Source organism: Cetorhinus maximus, chromosome 6, assembly GCF_964194155.1.
Source record: "Cetorhinus maximus chromosome 6, sCetMax3.hap1.1, whole genome shotgun sequence".
NCBI lineage: Eukaryota > Metazoa > Chordata > Chondrichthyes > Lamniformes > Cetorhinidae > Cetorhinus > Cetorhinus maximus.
Window position 1 is genome coordinate 90,990,777 of NC_135884.1, and position 20,461 is coordinate 91,011,237.

Genomic DNA, 20,461 nt, shown 5'->3' on the forward strand with positions numbered 1-20,461 from the left:
CCAGTGTTGCAAATGTACTGGAATAGTCTGACTAGGAGAGCAACTAGTTCTGGAGCACAAATCTTCAGTACCCTTGCCAGAATGTTGTCAGGGCCCATAGCCTTTGCAGTATCCAGTGCCTTCAGCCATTTCTTGAAATCAAGTGGAGTGGATTAATTGGCTGAAGATGCTGGGGACCTCAGCAGGTGGCTGAGATGGATCATCCACTCAACACTTCTGGCTGAAGATGGTTGCATATGTTTCAGCCCTGTCTTTTGCATTGATGTGCCGGGCTCCCCCATCATTTAGGATGGGGATATTTGTGGAGTCCCCTCCTCCTGTTTGTTGTTTATGCTCTATCTACAGGAATAAGGTTTCTTCAAGAAGGAACCCCATTCCAACGCCAACACTAAATCTGCATAATTTAAATTGTTTTTCTGTCGATTTGTCTCCAGATCAGAAAATCAGTTGTAAGTTTCTATAGTTAACTAGTGGCTCTCCCATCACATTGCTGATGAACTATTGGAGGGATTAAGAACAATTACTAAATAAAAATAATGGGCACTTTCTGCAGTGGGGGATCCTGCAAAAATGTTTAATGAAATGGAACATAATTATTTAATGAAATGGATTTGGCGATAAAAAAAATTACATTAAACAAATCTGTTCACCATTTGGCAGTAAAAGCAACGGACATTAATTAAATAAAAGTAGAAATTATATTGTTCAAGAAGATCATGAATATATGAATTAAATAAAAAGAATTAAAACACAGTTTCCCCAAAATTAATCAAATAAATGAACCAGAGATTTGATCAAACAATTGCAATAAAGTTTATTAATTAAAAAATATATAATATATATTATATGGCTATTCAAAATGCATTAATGAAGCATAAAGGTGGCTATTATTAAATTAATTATGGAGGTACCAAAAGTGGACCAGAAATCATTTTTTAAAATTAATACTTGAGCTGTGGATGGGGTTACTGTAGGGTGGATATATTTCTAAATCAATTTTTTAAATTATTTGTTGCTGTGAACTCTCCACCCTGTGCTCCCCAATATCTCTATTTCCCTCTTATTCAGTAACATCTTCTTCGCCATCAGTCTCTAATATTTCACCCCCCTTACTTGATGTTATGCTGCCAAGTGCCCCAATTATTATTGTTTCAATCTGGCCAACAAAGATCAAGCTATGGGGACAAAGTGAAAAATGGACCGAGCTCCAAACTTTAAAGGAACTAAACTGAAAAGTTGGCAACACTGGGGCAAGGTGATTACCTTAGTTAAAAGCATTCACTGAGAGGCAAGGCCTTAGTGTCCAGAAGTGTGACAGAAGTAGCCACTGGACATGGATCAGATGATCGGGCATAATGGGCTCCAAGAATATGGGCACCAGACCATTGGATAAAACACTTGCAAGGAGAGGAGTCTAGAATAAGTTCACAACTGGGGAATAGGAGGAAGGTAGAACAAGGGTTGCGTGGTAAGCAATGTGACCCTTGCTGAGTATAGGAAGGACAGGACTGGATTAGGTCCTGGTGTGGGATTCTTGGTACTCTTCTAGAATGGTGGAGGGATGGGAACAGGTTATTTAGTGACCTAAGGCAGGTTGTGAAACTCAACAAAGTAGCACATCACAATGATATTTCCAATTCACTATGTGGGAGTGGTGTGAGGAATTCAGCCTATATAGATTTGTTTATAATCATGTGTTCACTTTCAACATCTGGCATGCTTCATTTTCAATAACACTTCAAATGACATGTGCTGTGATCAGCAGTATGACTGAACATGAAGAATCAGGAATAAGGAAATAATGGGCACGGAAGAAAGATTTTTAATTAAATGTATATCTTTAGCTTCATCATGAAAACAACAGGTATTCAATGGACGACAACATTTAGTTTGGAAATAAATAAGGTACTTGCACAGATGATTATTCTTACTGTTGTGATGGAGCTATGTACATTGGGATGTCATGTAATGTTAGTTGAGCAACATTGTACATAATGGGTCACATAATCTGAGTACAATATCATCACTTAAAGGTACAGTATCAATAGCATGTTCCAGGCACTCACTATTGTTAATGTAACTTAAATTTGATTAAACTCACCTGTTTCATTTTTAGATGATGAAGTTTGTTCTGTATTTTCAATTCTCACTGTTTTCTATGTTGGAAATAAAAACAGAAGACTAATTGGAAGAGTGAGAATTGAATTTTAAATCAATTGTTATTTTAAATACACAATCATTAAATCAGCATGAGGCACACTTTATAAAAGCAGCCAAAAGACAATTAAAAAACACGAGGAATACGGGCATTCTTCAATTCTAACTGAGGAGTTGGCCAACAACCCCTCAATCCCAGAAGTGGTAAACTAGACAATATTCAATCCCAACAAAAATTGTTCATATTATTTATAATTCCACCTGAATTGGGTTATTGCTCAATCGCAGCCAAGAGCTTTACCTGCATAGAACAAATGATGGATCTGAGATAAGAGGGGCATTCCGGAGAATTTTTTTAACATAATAAATTACATCTCAAATTGACTCTTTCCCAATAGCTATTCTGCACCATATGATAGCTAATGAAATGGCAATATCTAGAGAAGCCACCATTACAGTAATCCCTCCAAAAAAAATAAAGATTCTGTCCAATGTGCCTTTTACTGACACAAACTGACAGTGGAACTTGCTACCACAAGGTGTACTTGAGGCAAATATTATAGGTGCATTTAAGGGAAATCTAGAGATGAGAGGGAGAGGATACAAGGTTATGCTGACAGGGTTAGATGAATAAGGACAAGTGGCGGCTCATGTGGAGCATAAACACCTGCATGGATCAGTTGGGCAAAATGGCCTGTTTCTGTGCTATATATTTTACGTAAAACAATTCTGTCAGTTTATGCAGCCAAGGTTTAGGTACAGGCAAGGTGCATCTAGTAATGGGTGAATGAAATCTGTCAATGTGATGTGACAGTCAATGATTGAGTTGAAGACATTATTTGATATATATCCATCAACAATTGTGTGATACCTTGACTGCCTATGAAAGGTTGCCAACCAATGATTAGAATACAACTCTTACCTCTTCTTGCAGTTCCTCTGCAGGTTGAGAGTCACCCTTAACCTCAGGTATGGTCTCTAGATGTTTGACTGGCTGAGGGGGTTGCGGGGCAACTTTTGCTATCCAGGTAAACATCCTGTTTTAGGGGCAGGAAGAGAGATAAATCAGAAAGCCAAAATTATGATTTTAGAATTAGAGGTTGTAAATAGGTGAGAGTTTGTAAGTAGGTATGACATTACAACCACACAAATGCATCAGAATATGATCATGCAAACATTAAAATATAAATAGACTTATTTTCAGCCCCTGACGTTCGTGAAAATAACTACAGCACTTTCCTTGCTCTCAAGCTGAATGTCCATAAAGAATTGAGGGAGGTCCAGAATTAGAACAACAACAGGGGGCGGGGCGGGTCATGGGGGAAGGAAAAATGCTAAAATGTTAACACTGTGAATAAAATACCCATCCCTGAGGTCTTGAGAGGCACACCTGAGAAATAGAAGGTTGGTACAGAATAGTGGGACAATAAACGCTGAAGTGCAACAGGATGGCTAGAGGGCAAAGTGTTACAAAATGTTTTCCGAGAAATTCTCCACCAGGCATATATCAGAAGGCCCAGCAGAATGCACAGATGATGTTAGGGACCTGGTTATACTGGGGCCATTGAAGTTGAAGTAAGAAAGTTGTTCCCTAAAGACCCTGGGCTGATATGGCCTCCCGCTGAAAGCCCTTCTCCTCCTTTTTCCCCTCCCCATTCTAGCAGCTTGTCCTGTCCTGTGTAGCCTCTGTTCATTCTCTCAATCATACTCAATTTCAAGAGGATGGCCTACCAGAGCACCTATTTCAACACAAGTCTTTAAATCATCAAAAAGTGCTTCAGCACCAGTCAGACCATTTCCTGATGACTATTGAAACTTTTAATAATCATGGAAAAACATCTAAATTGAATAGAATTGTAGTAACAGCTGGAAAAAAAATCCAGTAACTATCCTTTAGTGGTCCATGATCCTTTTAAATAGTGCTAGTGGAGTGTCCTCAAGCCATTTAAAAGGTGTAAGGTTAAGACAGGACATAGACTGGAGCATGGTGTACAAAAATGGCAGTGCTAGCATCAAATCAACATTGCACACTGATTGACATCGTAATCAGCCTGCTCTGCGTGGTCATTAGGTGTACATCTGGTGAACTTCTCATCAGAAGTGTGTGCATGCATCTGGGACACCATTTTTCAGCATTAGATCAACTGGAGCCTCAAGGCGGGTGCTATATAGTCATTTTCTCTCCCACTGAGTTTTCAGGCTCTGATTGTTTAACAGTGAATGCTGTGTAATAGGTTAAAGCCTAAGATAAAAGCAAAATACTGAGGATGCTGGAAATCTGAAATAAAAACAGAAAATGCTGGAAAAACTCAGGAGGTCTGACAACATCTGTGGAGAGAGAAACAGAGTTAACATTTCGAGTCTGTATGGCTCTTCTTCAGAGCTAAAGAGGAGTAGAAATGTATACTGTTTAAGAGGGTGGAGCAGGTGAAGCCGGAAAGAAGCTTCCACCCATCGCTGGCCTAAGGAGAGATTGACAAAGATGTAATGGACGAAAAGACAAAGAGAGTGTTAATGGTAATGGTAAGGGCTAAAGGAGATGCTGATAGTGGCATAAAATGTAAGAAAACAGAATGTGTTAATAGTAGAACAAGGGTAAGCACTCTGTGAAAGAACAACATGGAACAAATAACAGATGGCCCTTTTTGGGGTGGGGTGGGGTGAGGGGGCAGTGGTTGGGAAAAAGGATGGAAAAAGGGAATAAAAAATGGGATTAAACAATGAATAAATGAATAAAGATGAAAATAAGCAGACAAAAAATAAAAATAAATATAAATTTTTTAAAATGTGTAATAGGCACCGGTTAGCAGTGGATACTCTATAATAAACACTGGCTGTTTTAAAAGTGGGTGCTGTACAATAACTGGTACAGGGGCCTATGCTTTCCAATTGGTGCCCTGCAGAGTAATAAACTGCAAAATCCTGAATGCACTGTGGAATACAGGCATCACACAACAATAGACCTTGACTATAACCCTGAACAATGCAGAATAAAGCAGATGTTGGTTGTGCAACAGTGTTTAAACAATGCAGACTGACCATGGAGCATCGAGTGCCCTGCTGGATTATGCAGACAATGACTGTACAGTCACCACTGTGCACTGTAGAATAACAGACAATAATCATACAGTCACCACTAAGTGCACCACTGTACAAGAATAAAAACTGCAGAGCACTAGAATACATTTGCTTCTCTTCCCTGCCAGGGTGGAACTCAGGTAGAATGCACGTGGTGCACATTCTGCCTGACCAATTCTGAACCCATCTGTATTTGCAGCATCAGCTTATCTGGTGTAATGTATCCCTGATATGGTCCTCTCTTTGGCAGTGCCTTGTGCATAGAAATAAGGAGTGGAATTCATAATGCATAACAATAGTGCATACTATTTTATTATTTCATGGGATGTGGGCATCACTGGCTAGGCCAGCATTTGTTGTCCATCCCTAATTGCTCCTGAGAAAGTGGTGGTGAGCTGCTTTCTTGAACTGCTAAAATCCATTTGGGGTAGGTACACCCACAGTGCTGTTAGGAAGGGAGTTCCAGGATTTTAACCCAGCAAAAGTGATGGAACCTTGATATAGTTCCAAGACAGGATGGTGTGTGGCTTGGAGGGGAACTTTCAGGTGATGGTGTTCCCATGCATCTGCTGCCCTTATCCTTCTAGGTGGTAGAGGGCATGGATTTGGAAAGTGCTGTTGAAGAACCTTTGGCAAGTTGCATCTTGTAGCTGGTACACATTGCTGCCACTGGGCATTAGTGGCGGAGGGAGTCAATGTTTAAGGTGATGGATGTGGAGGCAATCAAGTGGGCTGCTTTGTCTTGCATGGTGTTGAGTTTCTTGAGTGTTGTTGAAGTCACACTCATCCAGGCAAATGGAGAATGTTCCATCATAATCCTGATTTGTGCCTTGTGGATGGTGAACAGACTTTGGGGAGACAGGAGGTGAATTATTTACCCCAGAATTCCCAATCTCTGACCTGCTCTTGTAGCCACAGTATTTATATGGTCAATCCAGTTCAGTTTCTGGTCAATGGTAATCCCCAGGATGCTGATTGTGGGAGATTCTGAGATTGTCAAGCAATTGAATGTCAAGGGGAGATGGTTAGATTCTCTCTTGTTGGAAACAGTCATTCCCTAGCAGTTGTGTGGCATGACTGTTACTTGCTACTTATCAACCTAAAACTGATTGTTATCCAGATCTTGCTGCATATACCTGCAAGCAAATGAAATGCATGCCCCAAATATGACCCTCCCGCCCCACCTATATGACTAAACCTACTTAGAAAATAAACATTCCACCCTCTCTCAGGAAATCTCTCTAGAAGATAACGAGTGCAGAGTCCAGTGTAATGGGTCTCCAATCATAATTTTTTTGTGCATGGGCAAGACTGTCCTTAAAGGGACAGCTACAAACTGCTCAGAAAAAGTGGAAGAACAAACATTCTGCAACTGATTTTTGAGAGGTTAGGAGAAGCCAGACCCTCCCTAGTATAAGAATAGAAAAACATAAGAAATAGGTGCAGGAGAAGACCATACGGCCAACAAGCCTGTTCCACCATTCAATATAATCATTGCTGATCTTGGGCATCAACTCCACTTTCTCCCCACTCCTCATATCCCTTGATTCCCTGAGACCCCAAAATCTGTCCCAGCCTTAAATATATTCAATGATGATGCATCCACAATCATCTGGGGTAGAGAACACCAAAGATTCACAACCATTTAAATGAAGAAATTTCTCCTCATCTCAGTCCTGCATTATTGGTCCCTTATCCTGTAACTGTGTCCCCCTGTTCTCGATTCCCTAGCCAGGGAAAACAATCTCTGTGTCTACCCTGTCAATCCCCAACATAATCTTGAATGGTTCAGTGAGATCACCTCTCATTCTTCTAAACTCCAAAGAATATTGACCTAATTTACTCAGCATCTCAACAACTCTCTCATCTGAGGGACCAATTTAGTGAAGCTTCGCTGTACCATCTCCAATACAAGTATATCCTTCCTTAAATATGGAGATCAAAACTGCACACAGTATTCCAGTTGTGGTCTCACCAAAGCCTGTACAATTGTAGCAAGACCTCTTTATTCTAGTGTTCCAATCCCCTTGCAATAAGGCCAACATGCCATTTGCTTTCCAAATTGCTCGCTGTACCTGCATGTCAACTTTTTATGTTCCTTATATGAGCACACCCAAGTCTCTCTGAACATCAACATTTATAAGTTTTGCATCTTTTAAAAAGTATTCTGCTTTTCTATTCTTACAACAAAAAAGTGAACAACCTGACATTTCCCCACAGTATACTCTATCTGCCACCTTGTTGCCCACTTACTTAACCTGTCTATATCTCTTTGCAGCCTCGCTGTGTACTCCTCACAACATTTTCACCTAGCTTTGTAGTCTCAGCAAACTTAGTTACATTTTGCTCTGTCTCTTTGCCTAAGTCATTAATATAGATTGTAAATAGCTGAGGCCCCACCACTGATCCTTGTGGCAATCCACTAATCACAACCTGCCAACATGGAAAATGCCTGAATTATCCCTATACTCTGCTTTCTGTCCATTAACCAATCCTCTATCCATGCTAATACATTACTCCCAACTCCATGAGCCCTTTATCTTGTCTATTAACCTTTTGTGTGGTACCTTATCAAATATCTTTTTGAAATCCAGATATGCTACATTTACTGGTTCTCTTTTATACCTTCCTCAAAAAACACCAATAAATTTGTGAAGCAGGATTTCCCTTTCCTAAAACCATGTTGACTTGTTCTAATCATACTAGGATTTTCTTAGTGCATTTGTAAGATTTCCTTAATAATAGATTCCAGCACTTTCCTGATGACCGATGTCAGGGTAACTGGCCTTTAGCTCCCTGTTTTCTCTCTCCCTCCTTTCTTGAATAGCAGTGTTACATTGGCTAACCATTCTGCTGAGACCGTACCAGAATCTAATGAATTTTGGGAAATCATAGCTGGTACATCCAATATCTATGTAGCTATCTCTTTTAGAACCCTAGGGTGTAGGCCATCAAGTACTGGGAATGTGTCCGATTTTAGTCCTTTGAGTTTCTCTAGTATTTTTTCTCTACTGATATTAATTAGCTTAAATTTCCTCACTCTTATTAGCCTCAAGGCTACTTCTGGTATATAACTTGTGTCTTCTACTGTGGAGACAGATGCAAAATATTTGTTCAATGTCTCTACCACTTCCTCATTCTCCATAATTTCTCCTGTCTCTGCTTCTAAGGGACCAATTTTTACTTTAGCTACTCTCTTCCTTTTTGTATTTGTAAAAGCTCTTACAATCTGTTTTATACTCTTGGCTGGATTGCTCTCATTCTATTTTTTTCCTTTTTATCAACTTTTTGGTGGCCCTTTGCTGCTTTCTAAAAGACTCCCAATCCTCAGACTTACTACTATACTTTGCAACATTGTAAGTCTCTTCTTTAATATAATTCTATTCTTCACCTCTTTAGTAAGCCATGGGTGGATCTTTCTCGCTGAGTTTTTGTTTGTCAATGCAATGTATTTTTACTGAACATTCTGAATTGTTTCTTTAAATGTTTCCCACTGTTCATTTACTGCTATATCTTTTAGACAATTTAAGCAATCAACCTTCACCAGTTCTCCCCTCATACCAATGTAATTGGCTTTGTTTAAGTTTAAGATTCTTGTTTGTGATTGGAGTATGCTGTTTTCAAACTTAATGTCGAACTAAATTGTATTATGAGCAGTATTTTCCAGTGGATCTTTTATTATGACATTACTAATGAATCCTGCCTCAATGAACAATACTAGATTTAAAATAGCTTCATCCCTAGTTGGTTCCACAATATATTGCTCCAGGAAACTGTCATGAAAGCATTCTACAAACTCATCCTCCAGACCACCTTTGTAATGCAATTAGTCCAGTCTATATAATGATTAAAGTCCCCCACATTACATTTCCTTTGTTACAAGCTCCAGTAACTTCTTGTTTAATGATCTGTCCAACTGTATAACTACTGTTAGGGGGCCTATAAGCTACTCCCATCGGTGTTTTCTAATCCTTGCTATTTCTAGTCTCCATACCAATTCTATGTCCTGATTTTCTGAGCCAAGATCTTTTCTCATAAATGTCCTTATGTCATCCTTCATTATCATGGCTACCCCTCCTCCTTTTCCATTCTGCCTGTCTTTTCAAAATGTTGTGTACTCTGGAATATTTATTCCCAAACCTTGGTCACCTTGTAACCATGGGCAGAATTTTCTGCCTGCTGGGCGGGCGGGCCTGACCCAATCTCCGGTGGGCGGGTAGCCGATCCCCGCTGGAGAAGTGGGCCCCGCCGCCATTTTACATGGGCGAGCCAATTAAGGCCCCCAACGTGACGTCCGGGCAGGGGGGTGATTCCCCAAAAGCGAGAGTGTGCTCTTTTTCACAAGCGCACGAAAGAGCACACATCTCCCTGAGGCTAAGTGCTACCTCAGGGAGATTGCTTACACTTCTAAAAATATGAAAATTAGAAAAAAAAAATTCCCTAACATGTCCCCCTCATGTAACAATGTCACATGAGATGGGACATGTTCATAATTTACATTATAAGTTAATTAAACTTTTTAAATCCCTACATGAAATTTCATACCACTGGTGGATGAGGTTTCATGTTTTTCCTATTGCCCGCTGGGGCTCCTGGTCTGCCCGCCAACCTTAAGGTTGGACGGGCAGGTCCTTTCATTGTTTCAATGATTTGGCTGTGCACCCGCCTTCCTGAAAATTCAAATGGGGCGGGATGACGTCGGGGGTTCCCCCGGTCATCCCGCGTCATTTTATGCGTCGGCAAGTGGGGCCTGCCCCCTGCTCGCCGACGGCAAAATTCTGCCCCATGTCTCTGTGATGGTGATTAGATCTAAACCTTTTATCTCTATTTGTGCTACTAATTCATCTATCTTACTGCGGATGCTCCATGCATTCAGATCAGGTGACCTCAATTTTATTTTTTACTACTACTCCCTTCATAGACCTTACTCTCTGGTGCACTATTACCATTAAACTCTCTGTTCCTTCCTGTCTCACTCAGCTTGTCTTTACCCACATCGATATACTTTCCTATTGCCTCAACTTTTATCTTTGGATTTCTAAATCTCCCTTCACCCAAGCCCTTCTCCCCTTTCATTGGTTCAAAGCAATTTTTTCCTACTCTGACCATATTTGCTGGTGCACTATTACATTTGTATGCTTTCTCCCTTCCTGGCATTACATTCCCGTTTCCTGCCTACCTGGACCAGATGGCTTCATTGGTGAGCTGCTGCATGTTTGGACCCCTCTGATCGACGAATTGTTCCAAATGTGTGAACACTGGTGGAATGGTAGTGAGGTCTGACCATGAAAACTGATTTGTTCTTGAATCACTTGCATTAGGTGGATAGTGGGTTTGCTCTGCCCACTTGCTGTCCATTACAAATGGTTACATAGATTTCCCTACTGGTCTTATAACAGTGAGAACACTGTAAAATACAAACATCACGCCTGAAGTTCCATGGGTAATTGAGCTGACATATGTGCCAGTATCAACTGTCTATCAACTTCCATCATTTTAAAAATTCATTCATAGGATGCGTGCGTCGTTGGCTAGGCCAGCATTTGTTGCCCATCCCTAATTGCCCTTGTTCAGAGGGCATTTACGAGTCAACCATATTGCCAAATGGTCTGGAGTTACATGTAGGCCAGACCAGGCAAGTCCTGCAGATTTCCTTCCCTAAAGTGAACCAGATGAGTTTTTATAACAATCGACAATGGTTTCATGGTCATCATTAGGCTTTTAATTCCACATTTTTATTGAATTCAAATTCCACCATCTGCCGTGGCGGGATTCAACCCGAGTCCCCAGAGCATTACCCTGGGTCTCTGGATTACTAATCCAGCGACAATGCCACTATGCCATTGCCTCCCCAACAAATTGTTCCCAGCAAGTTAGAGGAAATTCCCAGTTTTAAATATTTCAAGTGGATATCATTCTGGGTGTATTTTGGGCATCCACCCAGCAGGAATTGTACTGGTGGCATGCTGCCGGAATTGGCACAACATCCAAAGGCCCAGCAGCCTGTTGTTTGGGCAATTGGTCCCCCAATTCCTGAGTGATGCTGCCCTTTGTCTTCCAACTAGGATTAGGCCTATTCCTTGCAGGTGAGTTGCACTTCCACTGGACTAGCAGTCGTAACACTTCCTTTCACCCTGATGAATTCCAGAGGGGACCAAATAACATGCAAGGGTGGAATCCCCTATCTTGCCTTCTTCCCCCACCCTGTGCTCATGTCCTCTCTGACACAGAAAACCAAGTTTGAGCAGGTAGAAGTTCCATCTCAAGCCAAGGCCCACAAAAATTAGCAGCAGGCCTCATCCTGAAGTATTCAGGTTCCAGTCTGTTTTGCTGGCTTGCTGTCTGATTTATGGCAAGAGTGTACTGGAAGGGCCATGGATTTTCAGGCCTGCTGACTGTATATCACTGTAGGACAGGCACTGAATGTACCATTAAGGACACAGTAGAATAATACTGGTGCTGATTGTGTAAGATCATGGCTGATCCTATTGGGGCCTTAACTCCACTTTACTGCCTGTGCCCCCCACTCCTCGCCCCATAATCCTTGACTCCCCCGCACATCAAAAATCTGTCCAAATCAGCCTTGAATATGTTCAATCACCCAACCTCCTCTGCTCTCTGTGGAAGAGAATTCCAAAGACTAACAACACTCGTCTCTGAACCCTCATTTTTAAATGCTGTCCCCAGTTCTAGATTTTTCCACAAGAGGAAACATCCTCTCAGCACCTACCCTGTCAAGCCCCTTCTGAATATTGTGTGTTTCAATAAGGTCACCTTGCATTCTTTTAAACTCCAATGAGCAAAAGTCCAAACTGCTCAACTTATCCTCATAAGACAACCCCTACATCCCAAGAATCAGCTTAGTGAACCTTCTTTGAACTGTTTACAATGCAAGTATATCCCTCCTTAAGTAAGGAGACCAAAACTATACTCCTACTCTAGGTGTGGTCTCTGTACAGCTGTAGCAAGACTTTCCTACTTTTAAACTCCACCCCCTTGCAATAAAGACTAACATTCACTTTGTCTTCCTAATTACTTGCTGTACCTGCATGCTAACTTTTTGAGATTCATGTACAAGGACATCGAGATCCGTCTGTGCTGCAGCATTCTGCAGCCTTTCTCCATTTAAATTTGATATTGAGCACACTGGAATATTAGACATTTGCCTTACAATGCTGAAATACAATACAGCAGCATTATACAGTGAATAATACTATAAAATAGTCCACACAAACTATATATCAGTGATCATATAATTAATATAATAGCAACAGTAACAAGAATAAGACCTTACTGGCTTGAGCAGATTTTTAACTGAAATTTCTGTCATTTCTTTTCACATGATGCAACTGAATATCAAAATCTTTCAGAAAACCTAAGTAAAAATGATGCTCAGTGGATCACTAATGTTGCACTCACTTTATACTGATTATCTGCTTTAAGACTATAACATGCAGCCATTAATGGCTTTGGGATATGCTACAGTCTTTCTGTGAGTTACTCAATGCATAAGCAAGGTAGTGTAATTGAGTTACTGAAACCTCATTGACATTGTTTATTGTCTTGACGTTCAGTGTAATTGCAGAATGTTGTAACCTGTTATTCATTTACTTCTCGCTTATTACTATGTAAAGCAGACAAATCCTCATCCAATTTAAAAGGTACAAGTAGTACATAAAGGCCAGATTTCAAATCTGCAGATACAGTTAATAGCTTGACTATGATTTTATTGTTTCTCTCGCGAAGAAGATTACAAGACAATCTGTGTCTTCAAGCATCAAAATCTAAACAACCCAAGATTTACCTGTGGTATTGGAGAGGTTACTGAGTGGGCTCCATTCCTGAAAGTTGAAACTCCGTGTATAAGCTTGTGTGTGAGAATTACTGTTCCTGGGCACTCTGGGACCCAAGGGGAGATTAAGCACCCTGCAAGGAAAAGATTAAGGCAGTGAAGGACGTTTCTCCACAGTAAAGTCACTGAGACACTAGGGAGGAAGAGGGAGAAGGAGAAAGTGGAGGAAAGAAAAATAATGAGAGTGAGGAAAGGAGATAAGGAAACAGAAAATGATCATGATTGAAAGTGACTGAGGGGAAGACAAAAGCAAAAGTTGAAAATGAGGAAAGAGATTGGTGAAAAGGGGCAACATGCTACAGCAGAAGGCTCAGCATATCCCTGCCTGATTACATAAAAGGTTGAATCATAGCAATGCAACACAGAAGGAAGCCATTTGGCCCTTTGTGCCTAAGCCAGCTCTGTGTTAGAACCGTCCAATTTGTTCCACTTCCTGCCCTTTTCCCATAGCCCTGCAACTCTTTCCTTTTCAAGTATAGATCTAATTCCCTTTGATAGTTACTATAGAATCTGCTTCCACCCACCCTGTCAGTCAGCCTTGCATTCAATCCTTGGTGATATTCAAAATCTTATACTAATTATACAGGCCTGTATAATTTCAACATAGTTAAGAAATGGCTGGTTATGTTCCAACTGTTCATCATACTGGGAATGATTCAGTCTTAGCAAAGAATGACAAGCAAGAGAGACAGAAATGAAATTAGTTAAACATAGACTCTAAAGGTAGTTAGTTCAGAGGAATTAAAACAAAATTGAGGTAAGAGTTATGTATGGATACCCCATCACCTCATAGCTCAAATGCACATGTGGTGTTGTTTTTTAGCTATAAAGACTTTATTTCATCATTTGAATACTATGCCATAGTTAGGGTACAGCAGAGAATAATCTCCAGCCCATTTGTCGTGCCTTCACACCTTAATTCTATTGTAAAATTGATGGGGGAGGTCAAAATCCTGACCCTGGTGTCAGAAGTGGAACTGCAGAATTTTAACAGATAATGAACCAGATGAAAAGAACTGGAACAATTCAGGGTCATGGATAATTTTAACGACTACCACCAACTTGTGACACTCTGCTCACAGACATATACATAGAGGTGGGAGAAAGGGAAAAAAAGAGTCACATAAACACAGAGCATGGATTTATAAAGGGTAGGTGATGCCGATAAATCTGATTGAATTTTTTGAAGAGGGGTCTAAAGTAGTGAAGAGGGGTCTAAATTAGTGAAGAGGGGAATGTCTATGGATGTTATTTATATGGACTTCCAGAAATAATCTGATAAAATTATAATCATAAGAGACTGTTAGCTAAAGCTGAAGCTCATAGAATTGAAGACAAATTATTTACCTGGTTAGGAAATAGGCTGAATGGAAGGAGTTAGCAAGTAGGGATTGTGGACAGGCACTCTATTTGGCAGTAGATGAACAATGGTGTCCCACAAGGATCTTTGTCGGGGCCTTAACTATTCATTGTGAAATATCATGAACAGGTATAGAAAACTTCTCAAAAAGTTAATGGAATGCTGCACTTTATATATTTTTTTTAATTCTTTCATGGGATGTGGGTGTCACTGGCTAGGCAAGCATTTTTATTTCCCTTACCTAATTGCCCTTGAGAAGGCGGTGGTGAGCTGCTTTCTTGAACCGCTGCAGTTCACATGGTGTAGATACACTCACAGTGCAGTTAGGGAGGGAGTTCCAGGATTTTGACCCAGCCACAGTGAAGGAATGGCGATATAGCTCCAAGTCAGGATGGTGTGGGGCTTGGAGGGGAACTTGCAGGTGGTGATGTTCCCATCAGTCTGCTGCCTTTGTCCTTCTAGATGGTAGCAGTTGCGGGTGGTGCTGTGGATGTGGGTTTTGGAAGGTTCTATCTAAAGAGCCTTGGTGTGTTCCTGCAGTGCATCTTGTAGATGGCACACACTGCTGCCACATTGCGTCGGTGGTAGGGGGAGTGAATGTTGGAGGTCGTGGGGTGTAATCAAGCGGGCTGCCTTGTCCTGGATGGTGTCGAGCTTCTTGAGTGTTGATGGAGCTGCACTCATCCAGGCAAGTGGTGAGTATTCCATCACATTCCTGACTTGTGTCTTGTAGATGGTGGACAGGCTTTGGGGAATCAGGAGGTGAATTACTCACCACAGAATTCCCAGCCTCTGGCCTTCTCTTGCAGCCACATTACTTATATGGCTGGTCCAGTTCAGTTTCCTTTTTTTATATTCATTCATGGGATGTGGGCATCGCTGGCCAGGCCAGCATTTATTGCCCATCCCTAATTGCCCTTGAGAAGGTGATGGTAAGCTGCCTTCTTGAACTGCTGCGGTCCATGTGGTGCAGCATAGATTTACTAGAATGACACCTGGATTTCAAGGGTTAAACTATTAGGAGTGATTAAACAGACTAGAGTTGTATTTGCTGGAATTCAGAAAGTGAAGTGGTGATTTAATCGAAGTATTCAAAATACTAAGGGGAGCAGATAGAGTTCAGAGGGACAGCTATGTGCGCTAGTTGGAGAGCCTAGGACTGGGGGCAAAGTTCCTTTTAAAATATAATTGTTGCACGCGGCCCAATATTTTCAGCGAGTGGTCACTAAATTTTTTGTGTAACTGCGCACAGGCATTATTTATCACAGAAGTGTGGCCCCTCATCAGCTGTGTGACTGTACAACCATGCAGCTTAGTTGGGGGTTTGTTCAAAAGATTACAAGCAGTAGCGAAGTTAGGAAACACTTCTTTCGCACAAAGAGTGGTAGAATGTTTGGAAAGCTCTTCCACAAATGGGAATTGATGTGAGATCAATAGTTAATTTTAAAACTGAGCTTGATAACAGTTATTAACCAAAGGTATTAAGGGATAAGAGGCCAAGGTTGGTATATTGGGTTAGGTTGCAGATCAGCCATGAATGGCTGAACAGGTTTGAGGGGTAAAATAGTCTACTCTTGTTCCTATGTTCTTAAAGCAGTGTGCTGCATAAGCCGTATGATGTAAAATGTTGTACAAGACATATACGAGGTGAATAATATGGGATGGGGGGTTGGGGATGGAGTGATGGGACGCACTCCTCCCACCTTGGAAACAACGTTGGCATGTGGCCGTCTTGCTCCACGCCGATCGCCTTTCACTGGGGAGAAAGTCCCACCCTCTAGAACTGCCGGCCATTCCAATTGGCTGGCAGCTCCATCAGTCCCAACAGGGCCAGGGAGGTGTCAGTGGCCACTGCTGGGACTCCAGAAGATGAGGATCAAGGCCCATGGATGCCTGGAGCAGGAGAGTCCAGGGTCCTAGGCCGGGGATGTTTGTATAGGTTAGGAGGAGGGACAGTTGGGCGGGGGGGTGGGGGTGGTGAGTTTAAGTGAGGGAGCAGGTAGGAAGGAAGGGGAAGGGGGTGTGCAACCTAAGGGGCACCAGCCCACGACTGGCAAAGAGCAGCCCCAAAGAGCGACCCCCCTACTTCCTACCAACCCTTTAAGTATATCAGTGAAAAAAAATCAGGCTTCCTGCTCCCGCCCGGCTGCCCACTTCAAATGGTGTGGGCAGCTTATTATCAAGGTCAATTGGCTTGACAACAAGCCTAACTGACCCTGGATTATTTATTTAACTATGGCAAGTGTGCTCCCTGCACCCCCGCCCCGCCACGGGAAACATGCGGGCTGGGGGCACGTAAAATTCTGCTCATTGAAGTGTATCCCAGTTCAAACACTGACATCTGTAGACATGTGTCTGTTCAGAGATGGGTTTTCTTAATATATTCTAGAAATGTATATTCTATTAGATATATGGGCAGTAATGCGATACTAATAATCTACAAATAGTTACTAGCAGGGTAAAATACACACTCGTTTTTTATTCATAGTATTAAGTGGGCTTTGAACCAGGCCAGCAGTACAGAGCTAGAACGAGATGTCCAAATGCAAGAAAAAATCTCCTGCCAGTAGAAGCAATGTCATGAGTATGATCCAGGTTTTGCTGACAGGCCGATAGATTAATGAGCTGATTATAATTCAGATACAGATTAACTGTGACAATCTGGAGGAGAGCATAAAAGTTTTCTTTTAAGTGAAAATCTTTATTTAAAGGTAATAACAAACTAAAAATAGACACGTGATATTAGTGTATTAGTGGAGTCACCGAAATTATTCGAAATTATTACAGGCTGTACATTAGTGACCAATTATCAATTATTTCTTACTTGTAGATGAATTCAGTTTCATTCATGCTATGGCAGAGTAACACGCTCAAATTTCTCACATTATCTTCAAAGGGAGTCAGTGCTGTGTTGTAATGTCATTGACATTGTGTTTACTTTCATCTATAATTCTCCTCATATTTGAACCCTTCTGATTTATGCAATCAGAAATGGATATTTATCAACTCTCTTTATCTCAATGATATGGAAGATCAAACATTCCCTTTTATCTTGGTGGGACTGGCTGGACATTTGTCCTGTTTATCATTCACTATCTGTGGATGAAAGACTGCTCTTTTCAATGAGGACAGCTGATAATATCCAGCCTCTTACAGGCAACCAAAACAGTGCATCTCATTATCAGAGATTACTGCTCTCGATCCAGTCCTATCCTGTTAACAGTAGCTGGTAACCTTGAATAAGTGGGCCAGGGTTTTAATTTATTATTGATATATTATAAGGCAATGTTTCATTATGTCCAGAGAAACACTTATAGAAAAAAAACATTAACAACTTTGTCATAAATAGTGAACAAATGAAATCTTCTTCCAGGTGACATAAAAACCTACAGCTAGATGTCACTATTTTAAGAATGAATGTTTGACAGTTTTGAATCCTGGTGGGTTTCTGGCACCATGTGAAAAAACAGGAGAATTTGTACTGAGTACCTGTGGACGAATCTAGGCTGTAAAATTCCATTTAGTAGCACCCTTATTTTTGGCACGATGGATGAAGTTTCCGATATAAAATGGTGTCCTTGTCATGCATGCACACTCCTGGTGTTGGCTGCGCTAGATGCCATTTTGGGCAGGTTGTTTGTGCGGGTGCTGCTGAGGGTGTGTGCTAGAAGTATGTAGGGTAGGCAGATCGTGAAGTCAGTCAGCATGTAATTCTGATTTGATCCTAGAAGTACTATTTTCGACCCCAATGCTCCAGCTAGTGCCTCACTTAACCTCACACAGCTGAAATTGCGTTCAGCAGCAGGAAGGAGCCCCCTGCTTGTGCTTTTAAAAAGGAGCATCAACAACTATCGTTGATTGACTTCTAGTGGCTGTTGTTGAGTGAATAGAAATATTTGATGGTTTGTACCGTTATTTAAAGTTGGGGGATATGGCTTGCAGTGAAAGTCTTGATCTCACTTCAAGTGTTCTGCTCACAATACCCGCCCTCAGTCATGGATGTGGAATTTTCATCACCCTTGGCCTGCAGCATCACAGGAGAATGAGCCGAGGTAGCACAGAGCAAGATATGCTTTTGAAGGAGGAGAAGAAGGGGGAGTAGGGTTCTCGGTAAGAAGCCATACCTATCCATGGTCTTTATGGAGCATTTCTCCTATCTCAACCTCAGTGAGAAACACTGCATGTGTTGCTTCCATTTCACTAGGAAAGTCCTCACTTAAATTATCCACCCATTGAAGGCACATCTGCAACCTCAGAATAGGGCAAGAGTGGCATTGCCAGTAGCTGTAAAAGTGATCATGGCGTTGAATGTCTTCATGCCAGGCTCTTCCAGATTGGAGCATGCGACATCTCCAATATCGAGCAGTTTGACATCCACTGATATTGCATTCTCTCTTTCCAGAGAGAAGGTGGCAGAGTGAGCACATGGCTTCACCAGGAGAGCAGACATCTTAATGCTGTAAGGTGCCGTCAACTAAATGCACATCACTTTCCAGTGCAGCTTGTAAATTCAGAGTGCAACTGCAAAGGGTTTCACGCCCTTAATGTCCACTTGGAGTTTGATCATACTCAGACCATCATGTGGGTCTGTTCCTGGTATTCTGGCAGTGGTCATAGTGTCTTTACTTGTGCCAGTCCATTGTACCATCAGTATTTGAGCCACCATGAGGAACCAGTTAGTGCCTATTGCATGACAAAGGTTAACAATCTGGCTCATGACTGCCATGTGCAGTCCACAAATACATGGGCAACATTCGTATAACGAGAGTCATGCTGCCATATGAAATGTCATTGGGATGTTTAACCTTTTGCTTCCTAGACCACTCTGGAGGAGCCCTGCACCACTCACCACAGCATGTCTCACAATTCATCATGGTCTGCTACACCCTTGCCACCAGGAATATAGTGAGCAGGTGATGAGGAGGAGTAGGTGGAGGAGAAAGGGAGGGGCAACTAACATAGTCCTTTTCCAGCTGGGTTGTCGTAACTGGCTCATTAGACTGTTTCCAGTTAACACATCGACAATCCTGCATTAACCAGCAGTCCCACTCCTTCCCTTCCCTCTTGACCATCACAGTACCCCCTTGGCCACAATGCTGAAATAAAAGTGACAATGAAACAAACATTCCATGCCAACTTTATCAGTTAGGCCATTCAATATTCCATACAAAATTCAACTAGCTAATCAATCACCCTTGTGCATTCTCTTAGGACCTGTCATCCATATGTCTTTGCCTGTCCTAGTGCTCCAATGCAGTGCTATCCCAGTGGTTGCAGCATTACTGGTGGAAAGCTGCTGACTTTCAGCGGGGAAGATGGCACATGGCCTCACAGGACCAGCTTGTGGCCCTAGACAGCCCAGCTTTGGATTGCATCACCTCAACATGGGCATTTGGACTGGATGGCTGATAAGCAACATCATGGGCACTGATGGGGTGGCAGTGGTGGCAGATGAATGTTGTCATCCTGAGACAGTACAGGAGGTTTGTGCAGCATGCCACCACAGAAACTCTTCCGGGGCAGAACCTCAACAAGTGTAGCAATCTATTGGAGGACATATTCCTGGATGGCATTGAAATGCTGTAAGCCCCTTTGAACACTGGTATCTGCAGCCATAATGGCAACAGTTAGAGCATTCATGGCAGTAAGGTGCGCTTGCATGACTTCAGCCTGAGGTTCCCAAACATTGGGTAGCTTCTGCTTGTGCTGGAATGAAAGTTAAGCATTGGTCATCATACATTGCATCATGGTTGGATCTGCAAGTGTGCTAAGGAAATTGGCCATCACTTCTATGCTGGAAAGGATGGGCTGTAAGCTCTGTGCAAGGTCCTGTGTCAAGGTGGCATTAAGCTCTTCAATGCTCCTTCACATTAACCACAGGCTTCCTGACAGGCTTGCCAATGAACCAAGCATTTCTGTTTGCATGCCCTTCAGCCTTTTCCTGTGTGCTGTCCTCAGCAGTAGAACTCATATGCGACCTCATCCTCTTGTGAGTTGGCACCTGCACCACCCTT

General features: G+C 41.8%; 1 protein-coding gene across 1 annotated transcript in view; it reads right to left on the minus strand.

Annotated features, from left to right (window-relative positions):
* LOC144681901 (uncharacterized) overlaps positions 1–20,461 on the minus strand; it is a 304,508-nt gene that overhangs the window by 199,710 nt on the left and 84,337 nt on the right. Inside the window, exons 6-8 of the mRNA XM_078544030.1 lie at positions 13,040–13,161; positions 3,080–3,194; positions 2,102–2,156 (exon numbers count right to left, since the gene is read on the minus strand). Coding sequence (XP_078400156.1) covers positions 2,102–2,156; positions 3,080–3,193 — 169 coding nt within the window. The 5' untranslated portion in view covers position 3,194; positions 13,040–13,161. The remainder of the gene's footprint in view (positions 1–2,101; positions 2,157–3,079; positions 3,195–13,039; positions 13,162–20,461) is intronic.